Source organism: Cervus canadensis, chromosome 15 (assembly GCF_019320065.1).
Source record: "Cervus canadensis isolate Bull #8, Minnesota chromosome 15, ASM1932006v1, whole genome shotgun sequence".
Classification (NCBI taxonomy): Eukaryota; Metazoa; Chordata; class Mammalia; order Artiodactyla; family Cervidae; genus Cervus; species Cervus canadensis.
Window position 1 is genome coordinate 55,792,345 of NC_057400.1, and position 26,775 is coordinate 55,819,119.

The window sequence follows — 26,775 nt, forward strand, 5'->3', positions numbered from 1 at the left end:
TGTGGGCTTCATTTCAGGACAATACATGATTAGATTTTCATCTTAGAATTCAATATGGAGTGAATGAATGGATGATGAACAAATTCAAAGGGGGCCACTGAAAACAGACCTCTCACTAATCTGTTGATATACCGTGTGCTCACACACTTGTGATTTCTCAATAGTCTCCACACCAGTGATACATCTTCCTTACCACATATGTAGTAGTGAACACAGTTTTCACTGATAACTGACTGGAACCAGCCAAAGTCATCATACATGTACAGTCTAAGATTTCCACATACATGTGTCAAAGCAGAGGGAGAGGCAGGCCAACAGTCTTTGTGATACAATATCCCAAAAGAAGTATAAGAAAGCATCTTTTTTTACAGACATGGCAAACACAGCAGGAAAAGGAATAACACATTTTTAATTGGAAACATTCAGATTTGCTCTTAATTTAATTCAGCTGCCCAGTAGCCATGATTAGATTTGCATCATGATATATCTTCAACGCTATCTATTTTCATAAATGTGAACTTTCCTGAATATGGTTCTGATGGATCCTGACATTTTAAAATATGTCCTATTGTCCTTTTCTGTGCAGTAGACCAAGCACAGAGTGTTCACTCCTATATCATTGTCAGCGTACTATCAGAGCAGATGGCTACTTCATCACAAAATCAAGAATTAGGGATAATTTATGCGGTTCCTCGCTCTAGAATGTGAAAACAGAAAGCGTTTGCTATACTCAACCCAGCAGTAACAGCCTCGTCAGAGGGCATTTGGTGCTATTCCGATTTCATTCTGTGGAGCCCTAAGCTCTCAGGTTATACAGAAAATTCTCAGAGCATGTGAGTTGATGCTTCGTCCAGGAACCAAATTAAGTCTACAATGCCTCTTTCAGGGAAAACAAAATCCAGTAAAACAGTTTTAAAATGGGAAAGATTATATCTGAACCCTCCATTGTTTCATAGTCAACGATTTCTCCCCTTCATAGGAAAGGGGTTTCATATTCAAAGGAGTTGTTTTTTTGTCTATGAACATTAAATGTTAGACATGGAAGAGCTATTTATCCTCAGCCTGCTGAAGAGAACAGTGGAAATTTCTCTTTATTGGTCTATAAATAAGCCACGTCTGAACATACCCTTTATTGGAAGAGCCACGGCAGCTCATCTCACGTGCCAACAGGCTCGTCAGGATCCCTTCATTTGATATTGCCGTGAGCGTGCCGAGGAAGACACAGACAAAAGATTGTCCTCTACGGCGATCAAACTTATTTAACCTGAGAGCAAGGAGTATTCCCTAGGTGAAAGAAAGATGCACATAAAATCATAAACATTTATGGTTAACAGGTGTTACTGTTTAGGAAGAGCAAGGTGAATCAGGAAAGTGTCATTTAAAACAGCTCAGAAGTGACGAATCAGATGGCCATAGGTTCCTTTGTTTTATAATTACATATTATCAACAAAGACATGTTGGGCTTTGGGGCTTTATCTATATAGTACCAAAGTTAATTGGTTAATTAAGGAAAAAAAGAAAAAGGAAACTTCCCCCTAAATAGCAATTAAGATGCCTGTTTGAATTCCACAGCCAGATGATCTGGTTGCATTCATTTTATATATATATATATATATATATATATATAATTATATTATTTGTGGCTGTGAACATGTAAAAAGCCATTGAAAATGTCTCAATTATATGGGCAATATAGTCCATCCTTTCTATTTGAATCTGTTTAATTTGTTCATGTGTATTAACTTTTTCAGATTAGCTATCCCGTGAAAACAGACAGCTCCACTAGGGAAATCTAGTTGCGCAGACAAAATTAAAAGGCTATCAGTGTGAAAAGTAAGAACAGACAGAAAGCTTAACAAATTGGAAGGAACAACAAAGCAGCCAGCAATAATTGTGTTCCCTTTCCACAGAAGGAACTCTGTTCTCTGTACATGATTTGAGGCTCATACCCATATTAATAATGATACCTCTTCCATCAATATCTTGGATTATTACCAGTGTCTGGGAGAAATTTTATTGGCTGCTGCAGTTCATTGAGAATTAATTGATATGACACACTTACTCTACATGAACTTGAAAAAAAGTCTATCCAGTGGAGTGATTTAATTCATTTTATGTTAATTATAAATTATGCCTGGAAACAGTTATTAAGGGCGGACTTGTTTCCAGCTCTTGGACTGCACATGTGAGCAGTTTGTACTTCCGACATTCTGGATACCCTGACTTTGGCTGGCTGGCTAACACCTTAGGAAAGGCATTCATTTGGCATTCCCACCAATATTTGTGATGTGGCATGTTCTTAAACAAATTAGGCCAGAAGGAGGCAGCAAAACTGCCCACTTATCTTTATTTGTAATTTAAGCAACAGGATGAGAGACAACTTCCAAATTGGATAATTAAAAATATTTACCCACACTCTGTATATTTTAAATAATCTCCTAAGTGTTTCATAAAACTGGAAAGGATGGGGGTGGGGAGCGGTTGCCAAACCAAACGGAAAATGAAAGATGACTTTGGAAAGAGAATGTAAAGAGTTACTGGCCGCATCCTAAAGAACTCTTTATTTTCATTTCCTGTTCGATACTGCTGATGAGTAGATTCGTGGCGATTCTTCCTCTCAGTGAGCGCACAAGTACTTTTATTAAAAGAAGTCCATCAGAATGCGGTGGTTGTTATGCAGGAGCCGTAACTCACATAATGGGGGATGGCATTTCTTTCCACTTGTGCTGCTCCGCTGGCTCTAATAGCAACCTGGAGCTCAATTTCCTCCTCAAGAACATTGCATTTCATGTGGAATGTCAATTATTAAAATGCAGTGTCCCGTGTCTTACTTCTCACTAGATGAATTCATTTGCAAAATTTGCTAATTTATGCAAATGATCCTTAACCTGTAACTGCCTGGAATCTATTTTACTGTTTCTGGCTTTTGGCAGCTTGGCGCCCTAGATGCGGGTTAATGCAAAATTGGTCACTTCTGTCATCATTATGTCGGTTATTGAGTTGTTACCCACCTCCCCCGCAAAGACCACCACCACCAGGAGCCACAGTTAATACTAAGTTGAAGCTGGCTGGTAGCTGGAGTGGAAAAATCTGAAGATTAAATGAAAAATAAACTAGAATGAGAGAATCTGGTACCTGCAAATCCTGACACCCTGAGTAATGTTAGAAGCTAATCACCTCCTTTCTGGGAAAAACTAACTGGTTAATAACCCAAGAAAGGTCTATCAGCTATTGACTAAGACAGATACAGATAGTAAAAAAAAAAAAAAAAAAGAAATTTCTTCCTGAGGGTAACAATTGAACAGCCTGGGTTTTAGTAAATACACAGCATGATTTTTCAATCTGGGGCCATGGTTCTACACGTAAGAAAAGCAGCAAAAAAGGAATGTTTGTCAAGAAGGAGATTGCTGAGTATGTGTGTGTGTGTGTGTGGCGGTGCACATATGCATGCATTCAGATCTAGGGGGGTACAAGCGGGCCTGCTTGATGTTTCTGTGTCTGACTGTGTGTCCCACAGGTACCCCATACATCAGATCTGGAGGTGTTCCTCTGAATGAGTCGGCCTTTGTACTTTCTTACAGCAGGGGCACCATCTTAATCATCTCTTCTGAAAAGACAGGCAGCAATTTTGCCCCCACTGGCCCTGAGTGTTACACAGTTTATCTTTATGAAAAAGAGCTTTCTGCAAACCTCAGAACTGGTTTTCCTTTTCGTTTCTGAGGTCAGGGGAAGGATTCAGAAACACATCACATCGTTTTTATTGTGTTCTTCATTCTGGCAAATTTCCGAAGGCCATTGCATTGAGCAGTTGAGCAAGCTGGATTGGATTGGCAGGGGAGACTGGACCAGGGAAGCAGATGGTCACGGTGTGTGTGTGAGAGAGAGAGAGAGAGAAAAGCATAGGTGAGTTCTAGTCTGGATACCCTCCCTGGGCTGCTGATACATAATCTAGCCATCAAACAGTCCCCACCCCAGACTCCTGCATCACAAAGATCTCTCCACTGTCCTCCATGATTCTTTCGTTTAGGCTCGACTTGTCTGAATCTGTGCTACATGTACATAGCCACAAGCTGTCCTTGAAACCCACTCTTCTGACTGCTGGGTTGTATTTTCCTCTTTCAAGTGCACGAATAGTTGCAAAGTAGGTGGAGGCATTTGCCGTGGATATTGGAATAGATTCTTTCACTCCACAAGGGATTTCAATTAAAGAGAAAAAAAAAATTCTGCCCTTGGTAAAATGGACAATTACCACTTCAAAGAACCTGTCCAAACTGTAGAAGAATAATATGAGAAGACACATTTAATCACTCACTTTGCTGTTGTTTCTTTCTGAATCATAATCTCTTTAAATATACTGAGGGAGCTATTCCTCTGGCCCACAGGATGCCAAAATGACTTAATGATTTATTTATGCAGCACTTGACAACCCATAGTCCAGATTGTGGCTGAAGTTGAATTTTATGAGCCTTCCCCTAGTGAGTATATTTTAACATTATATTAAAAAAATATTTTTTGAAAACCTCAGTCATGTTTGGTTCAGCCTCAGGCCCTGAGAAAGACAGTGACAGAAGCAAGGAATTAATACTGCTAAAGACTTCACTGATGAAATTTTTATTGTGAGGGATTAGAAAAAATGTCAAGTTTTTATTTAAGGAACGAGAAAATGGTATTAAGACCTAAATGCTTTAGTGATATCAAATGTGACCTTTTCTATTTATAGCCATTCATCTGGTCAGTCAACAATTTATTGGGCCTCTACTGTGGTCCAGAAAGTATTCTATGCCCAGAGGACTGTGGTGAAAAAGACAAGCACTGTCTCTTCTCTTGTGGAACAGACATATCAGAGAAGGTAGATAAATGATAAACAGGTAAATAAATACTGTAGGTGAACAGAATGGGTTCAAATCATGATTATAATAAGTCTCATATAATAAAGAGGAACTTTGAGCTGAGATTTGGCCTGAGGTACAGAGATTTGTACATTTGCCTGAGAAGATAGCTTTTCTCTAGTGTCAGATCAGAAAAGTAGAAGGTCTGACAAAATAGTTTCCTGGACAGTTTTATTTCTGCAAAATCCAGGTCAAAAGAAAAAAAATGTTATCAAACTCAGATGAAAGGGTTTAGACCTTGAAGAAATGAAGATGGTCAGGAAGCATGATTCTAGAGGCAGCTTTGCAGTTTGAAATCACGGATTTAAAATTCATGGGATCAGTGATTAATTATTTTAAGGAGGTCCAAGTTTATAAGATCTGAAAAAAAGGCCAGAGGGGCAGGGGTTTTATCAATGGGAAATAAAAAATGAGATATTAAGGATATGAACTTAAAATCCTTGTCAGTTTTTTTTACTGAGAACTATTTGTAGAAGTACCTCGTACTTGCATGCCATTTTATGTTTTTTCTAGAGTACAATTCACATTTCTTATGTCCTTTGATTTCCATGACAATCCCATAGGTGTTACAATACTGACATGAGGTGAAGAAACTAAGTCACAGAAAAGTCAGACAGCTAAAAAAAGATGGCACTGTAGTCTCTACCATGATTAGCCATTCACTCATAAATGAGATATTTTACCATTTCAAAGGAACCATTCTTTGTTATTATTTACACACTGGTAGTCCATTACTTTGTTCCAAGTTTTATTCATTTTTACATGGATTTTTAAAACTGAAGTTATGTCTTCAAATAGCCACTTAAATAAGCAAATCGGGTCAGGGGAGATGGAGAATGCTCAGGTTGCTCAACCAAATGCTCAACCAAACAAGGTATTTGAAGCCATAGTCTGTTGTGGTGTCAAGCAGACAAGGACTCTAGTTCAAAGACATAATCTGGCTGTTATTGCTGACACAGTGGAGACAGATTTCACTTCACTTTAATTACAATAGAAAAGTGAAAGTCAAGGGAAAGCCTGGGATTCTGTCTAAGTCTAGACCAGAAGATATCAGGGGTCTTGTTATTTTTAAAAACCTTAGCCAAGAACAATCACGAAAGCTGAGACACAGATATGAGCTGTTATAATCAAGACCTTTGCTTCTTAAGAACTGCTGGTCAAGGAATGAAAAATCAATAATTTAAACTCACTGAAACCATTTTAATAACTCTTTTTGGTAAACAAAGATCTTTTCTCAAAACAAAATTTCAAGCAATTCATCACTTATAAGGGAACAGATGTAATTATTACCATGTAACATTAATTGAGTGTCAAAAGCATTTTAATTACTTTATTGGGTACTAATAATGTATAAGGATATTGCATAGAACATGAAATTAGATGCTTTTCTGCCTATTAAGTATTTAATCATAATTTAACAGATAGACACAGTTCAACATTCTTAAGCTGAAGTGAATCTATCATTAGTAAATTACTAGTGATCATCTTTACAAAAAAATCATTATTGCAGCTTCACAATGTAATCTTCAATGCTCATTCCAGTCCATGAAAATTCCTTTATGAGAGAAATATGTGTGTGTTAGTGTGTTTTATTGAAGGTACTCAAGCATATACTTGAGTTAGGATTACAGTAATTTTGTCCAAAAATATCAAGGAAGAGAAGGTTTGATCCCTCCCGAACTGGCAGGTACACCACTATATGCTATAATGAGCTGACTCGTAGGGAAAACTTGGGTATGGTCAGGCTCCATATTCCTGAGAATGTGGAAGAATCCTCCTTCTCTATTCCAGTCAAGGGTCATGGTGCTTCTTGAGGAGACAATAACAGCTAAATCCTGGATTCTATTCAGTCAGTAACTCACAATCTGAAGCAAACTTGGATAGTCAGGTTCAACTACTTTCCAGGGGAGTGAATGACAGTCCCCCAGTCGTGTCCAACTCTTTGCAACCCCATGAACTGTAGCCCACCAGGCATCTTTTTCCGTGGAATTCTCCAGGCAAGAATACTGGAGTGGGTTGCCATTTCCTTCTCCAGGGGATCTTCCCAAGCCAGGGATGGAACACAGGTCTCCTGCATTGTAGGCAGATTCTTTACCATCTGAGCTAGCAGGGAAGCCTACTATTAAGAGACATTTCTAAGCATAAAGACAGGTCAACTTAAAAAGTATCAGCAGATACATGCGTGACTTTATCTTATAATCTATAGACAATACATTAGAATATGTGATGAACTTATACACATTTTCCAAAGGAATACCCGAGAGAGAAGTAGCAATAGTTATAAATGACAGTCATCAATCAGATGAAATAATTTAGATGAAGCTTATCTCTCTCAAAGAGATGGGGGCTGGACTTTCCAGGGAAGAGTTCCTCAATTGGTTAAATGTCTGGATCCCATGGAACTTCATTAAAAAAATGTTCTGCTGTGGAACTTCATTAAAAAAATGTTCTCACCATAGAGAGCCAAAACCCTTTGATTCTTTCTCTACCCTTCAGGACTCCCAGCATGATGGCTGGCCTCTCTGGTTATTCTAGAAGATTCTAAGTCAAATCTCTAGTGAGACTAGCAGTCTTAAGCAAGGGACACCATAGTACTGATGGAAAGGTACAGCTTTGGAATCAGCTATAACTGAATTTGAATGTCACACCTTCTCTGTGAACTTGGGCAGATACACACTACTACTTGAGCCAGAATTTCCTTAATCATAAAATGGGGATTATCATACCTACTTTATAGGATGTTGTAAGGACCAAATGAGAGAAGAGTCGAGCACTAAGCATCTAGTAAGTGCTCAATACTGCAAGCTCCCTTACCTTTCAACTCCTGAGTACCTTACCTTATAAATATACCTCCATCACATACACCATTTCAAGTCACAGGTATTCAAAGTGGCTTTTATTTTATTTTTTTTATATCATTAAGATACCAATGTTTTAATGAAAGTAGAAAATAGAGTATAATTCAGTATCACCTATTTGTCTCAAATACAAGTGAGTTGTAAGTAGGTAAACAGGAATGACAATAACAAAAATAGAACTTGTGTATTTGTCCAATATGAATTAACTCTATTTCTCTAAATTCAAGGTGTATGGCAAATTGAATGTTCAGTCTTAGCAACTGTTACATCATCAGTTTAACAAACACTGAAGGAGGCATTTCTCTATATTCACATAGACTTCCAACTATATATCTGTTGATTTGCAAATAGTTTTCCTTTCATGTTTGGTATCTAACCACTGAATATGTATATTTAGAATTAGTGTATGTGACCCTATGTGCCTCTCTTCAAAAGTATCAGTAATGCATTTGGCCAATAGTCTGAAAGATGAATTATAAATCATCGTAGTGTATAATCTTGATAATATGAAAAAAGTCCAAAATACTTTTAAAATGTTAACATTAGAAAAAACACTATAATCGTCATAAGTTCTGTTTCCTGAAAATTCAGTTGAGGTAACCTCTGCAAGTCACAGATCCACATTTGCACACAGTTCTAGCTCTCTTTTTGGCTGGGCTGTGGTCAATAGAATCTGAAGATACATCTCTAGAACCTTTCATTTGATAATCAAAAGTGAGCTCTTCTCCAGCATTGATAGTTCTCGTGGAAAATAATGCTATTCGGGGAAGACGGGTATCGAGGTTATCAATGAAAACATTGAACACCTGAAGGTTTGGGTTACAACTGTGATTCACAAAATGAGACACATTTCCGTATCGAGCTGCATCCACTGTGAATTCATCAGATTCATAGTCCAGATCAAAGAGATATGTGATTCCTTTGTTGTCATATAACTGCCCACGTCTCTCAGCTTCCTCACTGGTGATTACCTCTCCAACATATTCCATGACAAAACTCATTCTTTTAATCTTCACAAGGGTTTTTACACCCCAGCCACAGCCATTGCTAGTTCGAAAGATGCAAAGTGAATACTGTGTACCTTTCTGTACGATCCTGTTGGGACAATCGGGTCCACATTGACACCTTGAGTTGCACTCGTAAATGGGGGCACCAGGTGGGATTTTAATTTGTTGATTTTTATTATAAGCCAAAAGAACTCCAGCTTCAGCAGGACAACATTTTTCAAAGAAGCAATCTCTGCATGAACAACCAAAGGTAGCTTCATTTACTAAGCTGATTCCAGGAGCTGGTTTGTATTCATTAATGTAGTAGAAGTCTGAAGGGGGCCCCTCTAAGTCCACGGTATTTTCAACAAAAATCATTCCTTTGTGAGTCTTCCTTCTGTTGAGTTCATCCTGCCATCTCTGCAGGGCTATCCTTTGTTTAGCCTTCTTTACAATGTATTCAGCAACAGCAGGTTTCAAGGCTCTGTGATTTTCTTTTAGAGTTATTGCTTTGCCTTTCTTTACCTGAGATAAATAATTATGCTTGTCATTAGAGAACTGCTGAAGTTCTAATGGGCACTTGAGATTTTGCAAAGGTTCCCAAGTATTTGTAGAATCTGGCCATCCTTTCCATTTTACAAGATAATATTCCATATCCTTTACTACCTTGTAGTCACACAAGTATTCCACCTCATAATTGTTTAGATTCCTTTTGGTGATTCCAATCGATTTACATGTGAGCTTTTCTTTTCTACATAATTCCTGAAGAGTATCAAGTGAAACTAGGCAAGGCACACACCAAGCCCTAGTGGAGGAAAAGTTGGGCGATAATGAGTCCATAATCCATGCGGAGAGGCGCAGTGCTGGAAAACACCTTTCCCTTTCAGAAGGCATTGAAAGTTCCAGTCTTGGAGCGCGCGCACAAACACACGTTCAGCACCGAATTCTCTGGGGACCACAGAAATAGCACGCAAGTTCCTTCCCGGCGGGGATGACGATTCCCGTGAGCCAGGGGCTACCGCCTCCAGTACCCACTTAGTGGGATTTCCTCCAACAGGGAACTGGTCCTCCCCATGAGTCCGAATCGGGGTACATCCTCACTCATCTCCTTTCTTAGCCTTCACACCTCTCATAGCCCCGACCTCTGTCTGCTCCTCTGACACTGAGGTCACACCCACACCACCTGGGTCCTCCCGCTCCCAGTCCAAAGCCAGCCCAACTGCAAACTTCCCGCTCAAACCATCACAAAGGAGTCGCGCCCGGCTCATGCCCATGGACCTCGAGCCGCGCAAGGATCCGCCGTAGCCACCCGGTTGACCCTCAAAGTGGCTTTTATACCTTAGTTTCATCTGGTGCATATTTCATCTTCTAAGTACTTCACTGGTGTAGTGAAGTCCTCTAATGTCTAGAGTCATTGAGTTAATATAAATGGAAAAGTGTAGAACAGAATCTCCTTCATAGAGGGTTTATGTTGAACTCACCTTATATTGTATGGCATCATGGGGAATGGGGCCACCATGTATTAGCCTCCAAGGTGATACTAAATTCCATTGTGTAGTCAGGACTTAGGTTCTTTGCCATGCTAAAGTCACACTTCAAAAAAAAAAAAAAAAAAAAAAAAAAAAAAAAAATGTGGACTAATATTGTTATGTTGTTAATACCATGGAAAATAATCAGGTTTGATTTAATTAATTCATTAATTTCCCATCAGAGGTAGCCTTGTCACTTTCACAGGGACAAGGAATTAGTCCCTTTTAATGAATGTGGTTTCTTAGAGGCAAGGTTCTGTATAGACACTGTGATTCTTATGGCCCATTCTATTTTCCCCACAGTTATCTAGACAGGATCAGTGTTGTTACCTCAAGAGTTATACAATGGAATAGGGGGGAGTTATAGGTAATCCCTTCTTCTGAACTAGCTTGAAATAAAAATTAAATGGGCCTTGAGCATTTGTGAATTGCAGTGTTTCATTGGGGCCATGGAACACTAAGTGAGGCTCAGAAACAGGGTGTTAATTCAGGCCTAATCATTTAATTCCACTCTGTTATGTGCCGTATTTATTGCCCTCCTGGATCTGTTTTCTATAGCCTGATAAAGAGACAGTGATTCTCTGAAGCTCAGTCAGGGACCATTTTATTTATATCGTTAGTTAGTCCAATAAAAGCACTGGCTTCAGATTCCTGCTGTTACTTTCTGTTTTGTAGCCCTGTCATTAACTATGAAAATGCTGATGGTTTTTCATCTCTTGGGCTAGAGTTGCTTTGCAGTTGAAAGCAGAATTTGTAAGATGAGGGGATGGTCTGATTAGGCTGATAGTAGAAAATTCCAGGTTGGTGTAACCAGATAGATGCAAACTGACTAGGAGAAAACTCAGGTTTCAGCTGCAAATGTGAACTTGTCTCTCTTAAGCATGTTGGTGTGAAAATCTGATTGACACTTTTCAGGGTGAACTTAAACATGTTTAGGCTGTGATTCTGTTTGTGACCCAGACCAATTTAAAAGGAATTTTTAATCAAAAGCTTTCTGTGTCTCTATCCAAAATGAAAACAGTTCTAATCTCACACAAAAAGAAATGGAACATAGCTCTATCTATAGTTGTGTGTGTATATCAAGTAAAGGAGAAGTCATGAAAAACAGATCAAAGAAATGCAATAGATCACATTTCAGATCTTCCTTTCCAGAAATAGTTTTAACCATATAGTTTAATTGATTAATGGATTGTTTTCTTAATAATCTATAAAGTGCCATAAAGAGGCCCAGAATGAGGAAGTGATGGTGGAAACAGATTTACAGAGGTCACTTGAATGAATGATACGGCAATCAGATGATAACACAGGGGCATTAATGTAACATACTGTGTAATTACCAGTGCTTCCAATGGAGTTAATGTGTAGTTATGCATGTGATAATAGACATTATTTCATAGTAGATATGCAATTAGCTCATGTCATTGGTGTGCAGTGCACAAATGAAGCAAATCATTACTGTAGTTTCAGTGCTAAAAGATGAGAACATTTTGAGGACCAACAGCCTCTCGACCAGACAGATCATCTTTTTAAGCCTTCTAAAGCATACACATCCAGCAAGGAAATGTGAAAAGTAATCAGTGAATGGTTTCCATACTTACGATAGTGTTTATATGTTTGGAACATTTAGCACTGAGGATAGGTGTATTTGAGGAATGTGGTGGAAATAACATGAGTAGATGTACTTGAAAGTGTAAATATAAATAACCAAAAGTTATCATATTCTTACTGAAAGATAAGAAGTGAATATTCATTCATTTTTCCAACAAAGATTTGTTTACCATTTTCTATGGGAGAAAGACAGTTAAAGATTAAGGTCATACCTCTAAGCACCAGGTGGAGCCTGCTGATTTGAGAAATCTTGCCAGTTCCAATATGGCAGAAAGAGGAGGCAGAAATTTCCACAACCCCAAAAGCCATCTGAAGGGGATAAAATGAACAATACGTGAAATTCTCTTAAATATTGAGAGACATACCCTTGAATTGAGGAACATCTTTTTTAAGAGTATTTGCTAAGTCCTCACTGGCTCCACCCAACTACATGGATAGGGTGAGGCAGACGTGAGGGCTATGCTGTGTACCAGGACACCTGAAATGGTTAACAGCACTTAGTTCTTTATAATTTATGAATCACTCTCTTATGCATGATCACATTTGACATTCAAAGCAAACTTGTGGAGCAGATAGGTAAGATATCTCCATTTTACAGATGTGGAAACTGAATCTCGTAGAGCTCATGCGGCTGGCCCAAGGTCAGCTGTGGAAAAGATGGTAGAGTCAGGTCTTCTCATCCTTAATCCAGTGCAATTCCACTAAATCAGGATTGAGAGGAGACTTGTAAAAAAATAATAATAAATGGCCCCACTCATGTCCCTGCCAGCTCTAAAACTTTTTATCATTCTGTGGCAAATGTTAAATTGTGGGTTTTAGAGAGGAAAGGAGCTTAGATAATTTTACAAAGAATTTCAAAGATGCGGGGAGTGTGTAGGAGGGGGTCTGGAGAGAATGGTAGAGTCACTTGGGGCTGATGAAATGAAATGCTGGCTAGAGGGTGCAGCATTCTTGGGGTCAGAGGGTGTGCCAGCCACAGAGGGTTTGCAAAAGGAAGCAGTGGGAAATATGCACTGAAGAATAGGCAGTACCCAGACGGCAGAGTCCTTGAATGCCAGCTCGAGAGTCTGGCTGAAAGTGAGGAACCACTGAAAGTTTTGAGCAGGAGAATGATGTCATAAAAATGACTTTTATGAGGATTAGTCTAGTGGTGTGCAGAGAAAAGTAGCTATTGTTGGCAAAGACACAGCTATGAGACCACAGCAATTGTCTAAACATGAGAGAGAAACTAATACTGCTCAAGAGAGTATACAACCACAAGGATTTAATGATTCTCTGGTGAATTAGAAAAACAATTTTAAAATGTTCTGAAGTATTTAAATAAATCAGTCACAGCTGCTCCCCATTCTTAAGAAATAGCTACAAATTAAGCTCAGCTTTTAGTAGACATGAAAAACAAAATTAGGCAGTCCTCTAAAATCTGGGACAATGCCCTATACTTAATAAGTGCTCAATAATTTTTTTTATAATTTTGATGGAAATAGCATTCAGTTCAATCACGAAAAATCATATTTCTCTAGATGATCAACTTTTAAAGACATTGATATTTCTGTTAAAATATGACATATAAGGCTGCTTTAATTTTCCTATTTATTTTAAATGTACAGGTATAGAATAAATACATACTTAATTTGGAGGCAAGTAGAGGAGTTTTTTTTTCTTTATAAGCAGAGTGATATTAAATAGGATAGTAATAGAAATTTTAAAAGGAATTTAATTTTTGACTTGAATCTAGAATATTTTAGACATTTCCTAAGGGTCACAATTTCAATTAATTGAACCATGTGGTCTTAAGATCAGTAAATTCTATTATTCCTACAGAGTCTTGGGTTAAATTATGAACTAAGATAAATGAGCTTTTGGAGGCACCTGATTCTTTAGTATAATCATCACACTGGCTGGGTACTCATGATGAGCAGGTTCCTTAACATCTCTGGGCCTCCATTTTCCCATCTGGGAAATGGGGATGATATAATAGTGGCAGTACTTGCTCTCACAAATGAACTGAACAAATATTAGTCACTTTTGTGATTCATTCCCTATCCTTTCTGAGTGCCCCCTGCTGCTTCTTGTGCCCTGTACCTGCATGATGTCTTTTGAGCAACATTTCATTCTCCCCTCTCCCGGAGGAAAGGTTACCTGTCCCGAGCTCCAGCTCATCCTACTCAGCACACTAATTTTGGCTATTTGATCATCTGCTGCAGACCAAGATGTTAACAAATGTGAATATATCTATTTAGCAGTCATGCCCGACACTTTGTTTGCATTTTGACAGGACTTAGAGGCTTAAGACTTCTCTGTGGCTCAGATGGTAAAGAATCTGCCTGCAATGCAGGCGACCCGGGTTCAATCCCTGGGTCAGGAAGATCCCTTGTAGGGCAGGGAATGGCTACCCACTCCAGTGTTCTTGCTGGAAAAATCCCACGGACAGAGGAGTCTGGCAGGCTACAGTCCATGAGGTCACAAAGAGTCAGATACATTGAGCAACAAACACTTTCACTTTTAAGAGCCTTAAGCCAAATACTGAAAATGGTATTGATTTTAGTTTCTTCAATTGTCCAGTGAGGAAGATTCTAGAGGGGAGTTATGGAAGGAGGACCTAAATCTAGCCACACGTAAGGCAGACTCTGGGGAGAGCCTGGCTTCAGGGTGGCCCCTTAGTGGCTCCATAACTGACATTCAAAATAGTGGCCGCTCCGACCAGAAGCTGATTTCCCCCCAAAGTCAGTCCTGTGCATCAGGAAGTGTTTTCTAGTTAATAAAACGTGCTGCCATCCCTTGCACCTTTAGGAAACATGAAGGACACCCTCGTTGAGTTCAGTACCTACACTTCCTATAGGTTCTATGGCGTCCCATGTTCCAGCTGCAGTAAGGGCCCAGTGGGTCTTCCTCCTGCATTTACAAAACCGGGCATTTCATCCACAGCCGAGCTCCCCCTTGCCGGAAAAGAGCTGCCCGCATCCCTGTATGACGGTCTGCTTCCAGTCAAACCAATCGTGGCACTTGCTTCCCTGGGCCCTGGTGCCTACCTACAGCTGTGTTTACTGAAGTGCGACTGTAATTTGCTACAGCATGCCGGAGTATTAATAGACAATTATTTATTGCAAATCTGTACCATTTATACTGTTTACTGGCTGACACAATGTAAAATTTTGATCCAAATGTTAATGTGTCCATGACATTGCATAATTCTATTCCATGCCATGGTTTTTTCTCTTCTAAATGAATCGAATTTGCAGTACAAGGAAATGGCATTTTTAATGGATGAGTGATTTACAACCTCAAACTTAGAAGGCTATTATTTGGGTAACTAAGGGAGAATTGACTAATTGCCATAACACAGCAAATTAGACAAATTTAGGATTGTACTGGGAATAAATTCATAGCGAGGAAACAAAAATAACTCACAAAGTTCTTAAAGGGTAACTGAATAAATCTCACTTTAGTTTTACAGGGCGATTGTATTTTGGTGGGGGGAGATCAGGTACTTTTGAGGCCAAACAGACTTATAAATATTCAATTGAGTAGAACATAGATAAAAATTACCTCTTCATAAAGAACCATATGTGTAGGAGAGAACACTTCCAATTCTCCAAATGTTTACTGAAATTGCCTACACAAATGTTTTCAGCAGTTGGATGAAAACAAAGAGCTTTATAGTTATGTGGTTTTCATGAAAAAGACACCAATTTTAGCATATTTACCTTGTGTGTTGTTAAGCATGCAACACAATGCCAAGGAAGAATGATTTCCTAATAGAGATCCTCATGATTTTTCAAAATAAAATATGTGCATCAGCAAAAATAATATTTCTTTCTTTCTGAGGTATTCCACTTGGGTTGTTGATATCCATTCCTGTGATTCTGTTACCTCTGCCCACAGAGAGATTGTTAAGATAAAAAGTGCCTCGATGCAGCTCTGGGAACGACACTGGGATGCCTGAACACAAGTTCATTCAAAGTGAAGATTTCTTCAGTGTTTTAGTCCAGGTGGTCCCCACAAATTAATGAAGAGAGAAAACAGATTGGGGGAGGTGGCAGCTCTAAGAATAACGATAAAATATTTGTGCTTTCTTCCAAATTACATACAAAATGGCCTGCTCTTCTCTAGGAGGCAAGATCTGCCCCCGCTCCCCGACTCCAGCTTCACTGATCTCTTCCTTGGTTTTCTTTCCTGCCACCAGTCTTATTCCCTTTCTTTCTGTTCTCCGTTGTCTAGCTGATCATCTTGCTAAATGTATGCTTGTCTGAATGGTCAGGATATGGCACAAGCACTTTAGCATAGGACACGATCCTACTGAACCTCTCCACCATCTCTCATGCTGGTCCGCTTCTGCCCCTGCCCTACCCGCCCAGAGCAGTCCCTTCACCCCACATGCAAACAGAAAGATCGAGATAACTTGGGCTCCTTGGGACAGGCCATTCATGTGCCTCTCTCACTTTGGAGGGCCTTCACTCATTCCTGCTGGTTCCCTCTGCTTGCGATGTGCTCCCCGCTCTCTTCACCTGGTTCCTTCTGATGCTCCAGGAGTGGGTTCGGATGATATCTCTGGGAAGCCTTTGCTAAGCCCTCCAACTGGATGGATGTCTCTGCCTCCCCCTCTCAGAGGCATCCATACCCAGGTGACAGCCTTGCTTCTTTAACCTCCTTCTTCACTGGGCTGGAGGCTTCTGGAGGGCACGCCCTGTCCTCTTTCCTGGACTTGGCCAGAGTAAACAGTAAACATATGAGGAATAAATGAAATACCTCCCTTGAAGATCTACTTTGCCCCAGGCACTGAACAAGGCCTGTGAAGAATGGAAAAAAATTGTTTGCATGTGCTTCCTACTCCCAAATAGAGCTTTTAATTAAGTAGGGGTGATATAAGAAGGCCAGAAATAACAAAACCGAATTTGATACAGACCACAATAAAGGCAAGTCTTGCTACAGGATTTCAAAAAATTGAGATTCGTTCTTTAAAAATCATTATCCTATCTTTGTTTCTCTCTCAAGTTCTCTGAAATCAAGCAAGTGAAAGTGTTAGTCACTCAGGCATGTCTGACTCTTTGCAACCCCATGGGACTATAGCCCTCCAGGCTCCTCTGTCCATGGAATTCTCCAGGCAAGAACACGGGAGTGGGTTACAATTTCCTTCCCCAGGGGATCTTCCAGGGATCTAACCTGGGTCTCTTGCATCGCAGGCAGATTCTTTATCATCTGAGCCACATGGAAGCCTGAAATCAAACAAACCATAAATTAAATCCTTGTTCACCCACGTATTAACAATGGGATGCTAGACAGCTTACCAAAGCCTCAATTTCCTCATCTGCAAAATGAAGACAATAATGTTTACCTTACAAGGTACCATGCCAATTAAGACATGGTGGGAAGGGCCAGTGCATAGAAAAGACTCAACAAATGGTGCTGGGAATAGTATTTCAAATGGACATGCTACTTGTTTCCTCAGGCCTGCTCCACTGTACTTCAGCCTTTATTATTTAGCATCTCATATTTCACCCTCCAAGTAGCAGCCTTATCTGCTTACTGGCCTATAGCCAATAGTTCATTTTTAAATTAGGACACAATATACTCAGCTCCTTTCAAAACTGATTGTAAATTAATAATTGGAAGGGCTGCTGGCTACTAATAGGTTTTCATTTGTTTCTTTTTGAAGTTTTAAGGACTCAAAAACAGAAACCATACCTTACAATACGCAGGTAGTCAATGACTTTCTGTTGAATTTGACTGGAGAACTGAAAAACCTGTATTATTTGTTAAACATGCATTTATTGAATTCTTGCTTACACCTTCTTACTGGATCCATCTTTCCTTCCACAGACTTTTATCTAGGATAGAGAAGTGTCAGGGAGAAATGGAAAGCAGTTAGCAACTGCAGCAATGTAGACAACAGTGATGTAATGACTGGTTGAAATTGAATCAGACTTTAACATTATTTGTACTGTCCATGTCAGATAGAGGGACCAAATGCCACTGCTGTAACTTACGTGGTAAATGAAGCCAAGTCATTTTAATAGTGGACCCAAGGCTATATAGTATCAAGAAATTGAGTTGCAAAATTAGAGAGGCCTACACAGCTGTGTGACTTTGTACTGATCTTTTAAAATTCCAGGTTAGGGATTGTAAAATCTACTTTGGGAGATTACTTTGTGACTTAATTGAGACAAGTCCATGGGTCACAAAGAGTTGGACATGACTGAAGTGTCTTAGCATGCATGCACACATATATAAAATACCACGATAAGAACCTAATACATGGATATTTTTATTATCATTTTGAAGATAAGTCATGGAATCTGTGGTATTTTAAAAGACATAAGTTAAGGATGCCCATTTGAGAGAGAAGATTTTTACATTATTCTTACTTGACTGAATGCCCTGGCCATAATTATTAGACAGTGCAACCTTGCCTTCCTACAGATTGTCAAAGAACGAGGCAGGTATTAAACACACATGGAAGGAGAAAGATCAATAGACCCCAAGGCCCTAAATAAATCAATGCAAACAGAAATTTGGCATTATTTATAATCAGCTACCACCTTCAGTACATGTGACATTGCTTAGTCTTGCTTTCTTTGCCATCATGCAAAATTAGAATGTAGAAAAATTAAAGAAATTAAAAAGGAAAGAACCATTTTTTAAGCTTTATTTCAGAAAGCCTGAAGAGCAGTTTGGCTCAGGCCTGTGCATTCAGGAAGAGCCTCCAATTTAGTTTTTGAACATCTTTTCTAACCTGTAACCACCCACAAAGACACAGTAACAGTTAAAGAAAACCACACATCTGACAAAATTCAACTTGGGTACCCAGGTTGGATCACAAGGCTTGCAACAAACTATTAAGGAACATTGTTTACATGTTATTTAAATAACTTTAGAACAACAGTTATCTCATCTAAAACATTTTGTGTTAACGGCATGGAATCTGTACAGTTTTATTAATTGAAAATATATGAAAAAAATAAAAAATAAAAAAAAAAGAAAAGAAAATATATGCCACTAGCTTTGTAGCCCTGTTTAGACGTTTCTTCACTTGGTAATACTCAGAACTTCTAGAAACAGGAGTAGCTGAGCCACTATCTTTACATGTCAGGGTTCACGCCCTTCCTAACTCACTCATCTGGTTAACACCTGATTTGATCAACAGGAGGAAGCCACCCTTTTCCCTATTAAATGCATTTATCTTACTTTCACAGCCCATCCAAGAAGAAAAGCCATAAACGAAATATATTGGTTAAGAGCCAGTTTTTAATTGTGTCCAATGGAAGAATTCCTTGGGAGTTGTGTAGGGCTGTATCACTGATGAACATCAAGAAGAATTCAGATTTTATATTATTTGTTCTAAACCAGAACATTTTACTTATTATTCATAATACACGTTGAAAGCAGACACCAAAATGGCTCATTTGGAGCATTTCTGTGCTCGCTCACTAATGTACATTAACGCCAGTACACATTCTGTATTACGGATCCATAAAATGCATTTGCATAATATTGAAATTATAATCCCAAATGTGTAGTAAAAACCTTTATGAAAAATTGTTACTGCTCAGCTACTATACAGTGGCTAATTTTTAATCTTCAGCCTCTCTGCTGCGAGTTAAGATAGGGTATTCTTTAAATAAAAACCTCAAGAGTAGGAGCCTGGAACAGAGCCCTCCTTTCTTCTAAGTAGGATATTTTTAGGCGGAGGAATATAATCTCTACTGTGTTAAACAGCTGCCTTCACAGTGATCTTGGCCTTTTGTGGACTGGTGTCTTGACTTTAGATTCAGTTGAGCAGTATCACTAATTTACCAGCCTCGCATCAGCAGTGGGAAGAGGGTTTCTCTCATGACCCCACTCAAGGGTCTCTGCCGAGTCCATGAAGAAGCCATCTGGAAAAGAATCCCAGTGACTGAGCTGGCAAGTAATTTTGGCAGAGAATCCACTGGCCATGATTTCTTGATCCTGTCTCTGTGCTCACTGCTGTGATGAACTCTTTTTTTTTTCTTATGATATATATTTTTTAATGTGGACTATTTTTAAAGTCTTTATTGAATTTGTTACAGTATTGTTTCTGTTTTATGTTTGGGGTTTTCTTGGCTGTGAGGCATGTGAGATCTTAGCTCCCCGACCAGGGACTGAACCTGCATCCCCTGCATTGGAAGGTGAAATCCTGACCACTGGACCCCCAGGGAAGTCTCTGCAGTGAACTCTTGATTAAATTATAACAAAGAGCCCTCATATTGCTTCAATGAGGTGGATATATACATCATTCCTGATGAAACAGACTAGAAAGGCTGGACCTTTCCAGGGTCTCTCATCTCTCACAGATAGACCCATACCTGCTAACTCCCATACTCCAAGTACTGAACCCAACTACAGTGTTAAGTACAAATGCTTGATTCTTCCTTCAAGTGATTCCACAATTGTGTTTTCAAATAATTGTCAGAGAGCTGAGCTGAGACTTTCCAGAATTAATGTTACCGAATTACATTTCTACTAGGCTTTATCGACATAGCTCTTAAGAAAAGGAGCCCCAAGTGGTTGGGCTGAACACTTACCTTGTGCCCGGTCAGAGAGTGTTTCCCCTATGGAAGTGGTCATCTCCTGGTCATTGGCCCCTCTTGCCTTTCCCCATGCTCCCAGCGGAAGTACAGGTTCGTGTGTAACCTCAGGAAGCTCTCCTCAATTCACGTTTACACCGTGATCAAACCGCAAAACAACATGTTCTCCAGCGCCCTCTCACAGGGCCCTGCCACCTTCTTCCTTTTCTCTTCTCTTCTCTTCTCAAATTTCAAGCTGCTGGAAGGAGAAGAGAAAATCGGAGTCCAACAGGCCTGCCTTCACTGGATGCCACCTTATACTAGGCGTTTTCCTGGTAAGGATGGAGGGAGAGCAGAAATGAGACAGAACAGATCTCCTACTTTATTTGCAGAATTTGGGCTTGGAAAAAAAATTTTCTTTCTTATTTCCTTAGTCATTTATTTTGGTTTGTTTAATAGGTATACAATGCAAATCCAAAAGGTATAATAGTTCAAAAGTTATTTTTTATACTGTGGAAAGTCTCTTTTCTATTTCTTAAAACCAACAGGATGTTGATATTCAGCATCAATTATTCAACAATGATATTTATTCTTGAATAAATATCAACAATTATTCAACAATGATATTTTCATTTTTTCGTCTGTTAGTATCTTTGAGATTCTTTTTTACAGGGACACATAGAGCTGCCTCTTTCTTCTAACATATATGTGCCTTAACTTATTTAATCAGTCTTCTTTTGATGGATATTTAAGTTGTTCCCTGTTATTTGCTAGTATAAACACTGCTGAAATAAATTACCAATTCATATCACCAATTCTGGAGAAGGCAATGGCACCCCACTCCAGGACTCTTGCCTGGAAAATCCCAGGGGCGGGGGAACCTGGTGGGATGCAGTCTATGGGGTCACTAAGAGTCGGACACAACTGAGTGACTTCACTTTCACTTTTCACTTTCATGCATTGGAGAAGGAAATGGCAACCCACTCCAGTGTTCTTGCCTGGAGAATCCCAGGGACGGGGGAGCCTGGTAGGCTGCCATCTATGGGGTCGCACAGAGTCGGACACGACTGAAGCGACTTAGCAGCAGCAGCAGCATCACCAATTCATCACCTTTTGAAATGTGTGACTAGATCTGTAAGATAAGGTCCCAGAAATGAAACTGTAGGGACAGAGAGATGTACACTTAAATTTGAGTGGATTTTGAAAAAATATCCACCATAGAGATTTAACCAATTTATAGTGCCCCCTTTCCCCAACCCACCAGCAACATAGGAGAGTTCCTTAGCTTAACTTTTCAGATCAGGAGGGTCTGGTAAGCGATGACTAGGACTTGAGAGAAGATGGATCCAGAGAAGGACTGTATGGAGGACTGGCTTGGTGGATGGCAGCTGGACTGTAGGGGCATGTGACAGAGTGAGAAAGACTGGGAAACTCTTCATGAGCCCATTCTATTCATTTCAAACTACTCTGAAATAAACCCAAACATATGGGTCTCCTGTTTGCTGCTACAAGTCTCCAGGAGGTAAATTCCACAGCTTTCTTGGGTAAACTATTTGGACTTCTCACAACTCTTCTGAAAGTCAGGACATTTTTCCTTATGTGCAGTATAAATCTTTCCTGAACACATCCACTTGTGAAAAACGTGTCTAATATTTCCCCAAAGCAATGCAAGTTCAACTAAATAGACAACATTATGCTATAATTTCATGGCTAGAGTATGTATCCTTTTTTTTAAAAAAATAGCATACATCTCCTAAATCATTTTAGAGTGATTTAACGCATACATGAGGGATACCATGAGTGTTTTTTTTAACCCTGTGTTTAATGTAGCTATGGACTTTACAGAGACTATGTGTATGTGTGTGTACATTTTAAAATTTTACTACCCTCTCTTGTTTTATTCCTCTTACATATTCTAATCATAGAATTATCTTACTTTCTCATTAGATGCTGATTAATATATAGCTTTCTTAATAGCACTTCCAATATCACTTCTGCTGAATGAGAAAATGGTGATGTAACCCCGAGGTTTGTAAGTTATTTCTGAGTGTATCTTTCTTCCTCTGTTGAGATACAATAACTATTTTAAGAACATTTGGCATCCAAAAAATCTCTCAGCATTGTGCAAATTAAAACATCTGCTTATACTTTGACATCCTCATTCTTCAAAGGTTAGTTGGATCTGCGGTTGCTTTGTTCAACAAGATTGCTCTTAGAGCCCAAGAATGCACATTTAATTATTGGGAAGATATGTTTGACAGAGCTGTGGGGGAAAACATTACCCTTCATATTCACACCAGTATTAACATTTTTATAGAATGAGATTGCCTGAGAGTCAAAGAAGGGGGAAACTCCATGAAAATAAATATGAATCTATTTGGTCACTGGTCTTCTGCTGATTTACAAGACTCCAGCCAACGATTCTTTGCTCTGATGCCTAAAACTCATCAGCTTGCTCTCACACTGGCATTGCTGATTTCTGCTGAGGTTAAAGGCAGCAAAGTAAACTCTACTTCCAACAATAAATAACAGAGGGAGTTATTCTTTTCACTCAAACAGGCTCTAGATCACAGCAGACAGCTACAGCCAGGTGCATTTAGCTACATTTGTCACTGCCACGAATGCAAAACATGTAAAGAATCTGCTGCAAAGGGGTCCCTAGCCAGCCCTTTCCCCCCTGAAATATTCTTCCATCCCCAACTGTGGTCGAGCTGTTGTCACCCAACACCAGGACCGAGGTGCCTGTAGGAACAGCAGCATCTCCCGACCGGTTTGTTCATTTACACAGGTCACTGGTGCCAGCTAGCAGATTGTGCCCTGGAAGGCTTTCTGGGTCTCTGGCCAAAGACTGGTAATCTCCCCGGGCAACGCCGAGATAACACATGTCAGGAGGCAGCAGTGGCTGGTGAGCCAAGTCATCACTCACCTCGCCCCACCGCCCCTCCTGGCCCCCTCTTGCTGCCGTCTTTTCATGGCCATTCCAGAAGCCACAGACCTTGGCTGTTGGATTGGCGGGAGGTTGGGGCAGGGGGGTGGGGTGGGGAAGGTAACGGAGCAGGGGGATACAGAACACACGCGGCCAGAGGGACTTGGGGAGGCAGGAACCAGCAGGTGAACAATGACTCATTTGGAAACGAGCAGCTGGGGGTGTGTTATCTGCATGTCAGAGACCCTTTGTTAAGGTGGCTCGCCCAGCTGTGTGGGCGCATCCGCGTGGGAGCGGCTGTGGGGCGGGAGATGAATTCTCAGGAGAGCGCAGTCACTTCCTATCTAATTTGTGCACAAGTTAGGGGAAGGCGCGCTCATCCGGGACCTGCGGCCGCCCAAAGGCTGCGAGGTTCTGAGATTTATTTTCCTTCCGCCAAGTGTGTTATTTCCAAACTCGTCTTTTCAAGATCTTTCAAATTCCCTTGCAAATGATTTAACAATTTAATGAAAACAACATTGAGACAAAAGCCACGTTGATGAGGGGCAGAGGTAAGGCTGGGTTGGAAATGAGTGACGAACCTCGTAATGAGGTGTGCAGCCTTGTATATTAAGCGATTTCTCTGCGGTACTTTTCCAGATGTGATGGAATACATTTATTTTTGTGCTCATCTGAACTGAAATAATACAAATGAGATAGTAAAAAGATATCATTACGTGCAGAAGTAGGAGAAGAATTTAGAATCCCAATTCCGTAAGTTAACAGCTGTGCATGAAGCAATTGGAAACTGCTTCCAGTCTGCAGGTTGCCGGCGAGCCTCTGTCAAACTCGTATGGACCAGTGATGATCAACGTGTGAATCCTGCATGTAGATAGTTCAAGGCGACTTTATTTCAGGCAAAAATAAATAGCTGGTAGTAAGAAGTCCTTCCCCACCTAAAGCCTGCAGTACGGCTGAATACAGCTACTGTGGTGGTGCAATAAAACGGGATGAGTTTTAAACTACCAGATGGTACCCTGTACAGTGCCTGAAATAAAATGGAGAATTAGGGTGCCCCAAGGTGTGCACAGGAAAGGCAATTACATGAAATAAATGGGCCTCAGGCCTACAGGATGCTCAAGTATGCTACACAGGAGACAAATAGTACATCTGGTGAACAGATTTTATCACACACTGGAAAGCCATAAAGCACACCGCTGAATATCGGATCCCCATCTCACAATGACATTTTACCTGTGTTGGTATTCAGTGCTGTTTATTTTAAAAGGTGCTGTAATCTCAATGATGTGTTTTAAAAGCTTCCTTAACATTGTTTTCAACTATGTACTACTTTGAGAGGGACAGATTGATACAAGGCAATGAGATTTTGTGGACAAATAGCCGCTCTGGTTGCAGGAGATTGTGTTTTTTCTTTCATTTATCACATTGCTGATGTGATTTTAGTAATAGGATTATACTTGTCAGCACTCCCTGTTTGGGAAAATGCCAACATATTTTTAATGCTAGTTCCCACATCTCCATTTCATTGTCTGTAACTGCACTAGAGTTTCCCTCCTCACCCTACCTCCTTTTTCCTAAGCCTCAAAGAAAAACCAATTTTAGGTGGTGGGGGTTTGCGAGGAGAATTCATTGGCACAAAGCCGTTTCTTATTTCTTCTCCACAAATGCAAATCTGTTTTCTGTTTTAAAATTGTGTGTTCCTTTTCTATTGTAAAAAGAAGACCAAGGAACACACAACGTTCATTATTGTTTTAAGAGTTGCTGTAATAAAATCGTCTCAGTACTTAAAGATAGCTTTAGTGTCCCTCCTAGGATTCATTCTAGCTCTGATAATTGGGTAATTGCATCCCCTCCCCCACCAATAAATATTTTCACCCAATTAAGTTTAAAACGATAATAAATTTTAAAGAATTATAGTCTAAAAATTCATACCCTAGAACCAGTATTAAGTATGAATATTTATCTTAAGCTGTGGAGCAGTGCAGCCTGTTTAAATGTTTCTCTACCTCTGTGCAGTGTCCTTGCTTGAGAGCTGTCCCTGGCAGTGTGGATTCCCTGAGTGCCGGGTATGAGGTGAGGGAGCTTAGAACTAGAGCCTTTCACTCACCATCCCTTGACTTCCACATTACAGTCCTTGTTTGTTTCCAGATAGCATTATTCAACCCTTCACCCACTCATTCACTCATTCCTTCCCTCGTTCGTTCATTCATTCCTGTCCAGTAACTTCTAATCCAGAGATGAGGCCCATGTCTGGAGCTGAGGCCCGGCGTGGAAGGCTCACGGGATCCACAAGGGAGCTACTTGTTCAGGACTCACTCTCGACTCCTTCCCGCAGCCCCACAAACCAACGTGGCCAAATCAACCTTCCAGGGCTTCGTCACAAGGTAGGCCCTCTGCTGCATAGACGCTCAATGCTAAAGGGCAGTCAAGTGACCCAAGGCACTAACCACATCGTTCACATGTGTAGTAAAGCTCCAGCCCACTAGAGACTCACAAACCTCCTGTTCCCGCCTTAACGAAAGAGAAGCGCAGTCACAGTGCTCAAAGCCAGGAGCTGTTGGCAGCAGTCAGACGTGGGGCCCTGGAGCCAGCCGCAAGGACAAAAGGATGCCACTGGCACAGCCAAAGGCCAGATCTGTTGTTCTTGTTGTTTAGTTGCTGAGTTGGATCTGACGCTTTTGAGACCCTATGAACTGTAGCCCACCAGGCTACTCCGTCCATAGGATTTCCCAGGCAAGAATACTGGAATAGGTTGCCATCTCCTTCTGCAGGGGATCTTCCCAACCCATTGATCGAACCCACATCTCTTACGTCTCCTGCCTTGGCAGGCGGATTCCTCACTGCTGAGCCACCCCGGAAGCCCCACGTCAGGTCTGGGAGGAAGGAAAAGAGCAAGAGAGACTTGGCGCAGCCGCAGCAGGAGAGAAGGAGGCAGGGAACTGTTTACTAGGGGAAGAAAGAGAACCAGGAGAGACTCAGGATGCTCAGCTGCTGGAAAGGAGAAGCCGACCCTGGATCCCGGGGACAGGCAAACCGTGAAGGTGTTCCCGGGCAGCTCCCTGTCTTCCCTCCGCCATCACTTGCCGCAGACCTGCTGCTTCCTGTCACACTCGCTGCCCGCTCCTCTAAGCCAGCCAGTTCTACCATGCCGCCACCAAGGGCCCAGACGGGCTCTTCCCTGGTCCCCCTCCGCCTCCTTCATCACCCATCTGCCCCATTCCCACTCTCTATGACGCAGGGGAAGTTCCTGGTGGCACTGGGTGCCCAGGTGGTTGTACTACAAATGAAAAGTGGTGAGGGAAAAATGGCTTGAAAACATAAAAGCAGAGGTGTTAACAATGATTTAAGGTGCTGAATTCTATTAAAGACCATGCCAGTGATACAGTGAGGTTGGTGGGAAAATATAGGATATTTAGAGAAACTTTAGCTTCTAAAGCTCTGCATAAATTTCAACAGT

The 26,775-nt window shown here is 40.5% G+C and overlaps 1 protein-coding gene and 1 long non-coding RNA gene across 8 annotated transcripts in view; both read right to left on the reverse strand.

Annotated features, from left to right (window-relative positions):
• Positions 1-3,862, reverse strand: part of LOC122453802 — a 61,780-nt gene extending 57,918 nt beyond the window's left edge. The window contains exons 1-2 of one of the 2 annotated variants that reach the window (XR_006273183.1): positions 3,691-3,862; positions 1,127-1,284 (exon numbers count right to left, since the gene is read on the reverse strand). This is a non-coding gene — a long non-coding RNA (uncharacterized LOC122453802). The remainder of the gene's footprint in view (positions 1-1,126; positions 1,285-3,690) is intronic. The other variant, XR_006273182.1, reaches the window with a different exon arrangement.
• Positions 3,863-6,956: 3,094 nt separating this feature from the next.
• Positions 6,957-26,775, reverse strand: part of LOC122453800 (histone-lysine N-methyltransferase SUV39H2-like) — a 380,431-nt gene continuing 360,612 nt past the window's right edge. For 2 of the 6 annotated variants that reach the window (XM_043488021.1, XM_043488019.1), the window contains 5 exons: positions 20,411-20,651; positions 17,553-17,695; positions 17,031-17,083; positions 12,083-12,179; positions 6,957-10,326 (listed from right to left, as the gene is read on the reverse strand). In XM_043488021.1, the coding sequence (XP_043343956.1) occupies positions 8,335-9,627 (1,293 nt within the window). In that variant the 5' untranslated portion in view covers positions 9,628-10,326; positions 12,083-12,179; positions 17,031-17,083; positions 17,553-17,695; positions 20,411-20,651 and the 3' untranslated portion in view covers positions 6,957-8,334. Of the gene's footprint in view, positions 10,327-12,082; positions 12,180-15,574; positions 16,195-17,030; positions 17,084-17,552; positions 17,696-20,410; positions 20,725-26,775 lie in introns of those variants that run through there. The other 4 variants (XM_043488020.1, XM_043488018.1, XM_043488022.1 and 1 more) reach the window with 3 other exon arrangements.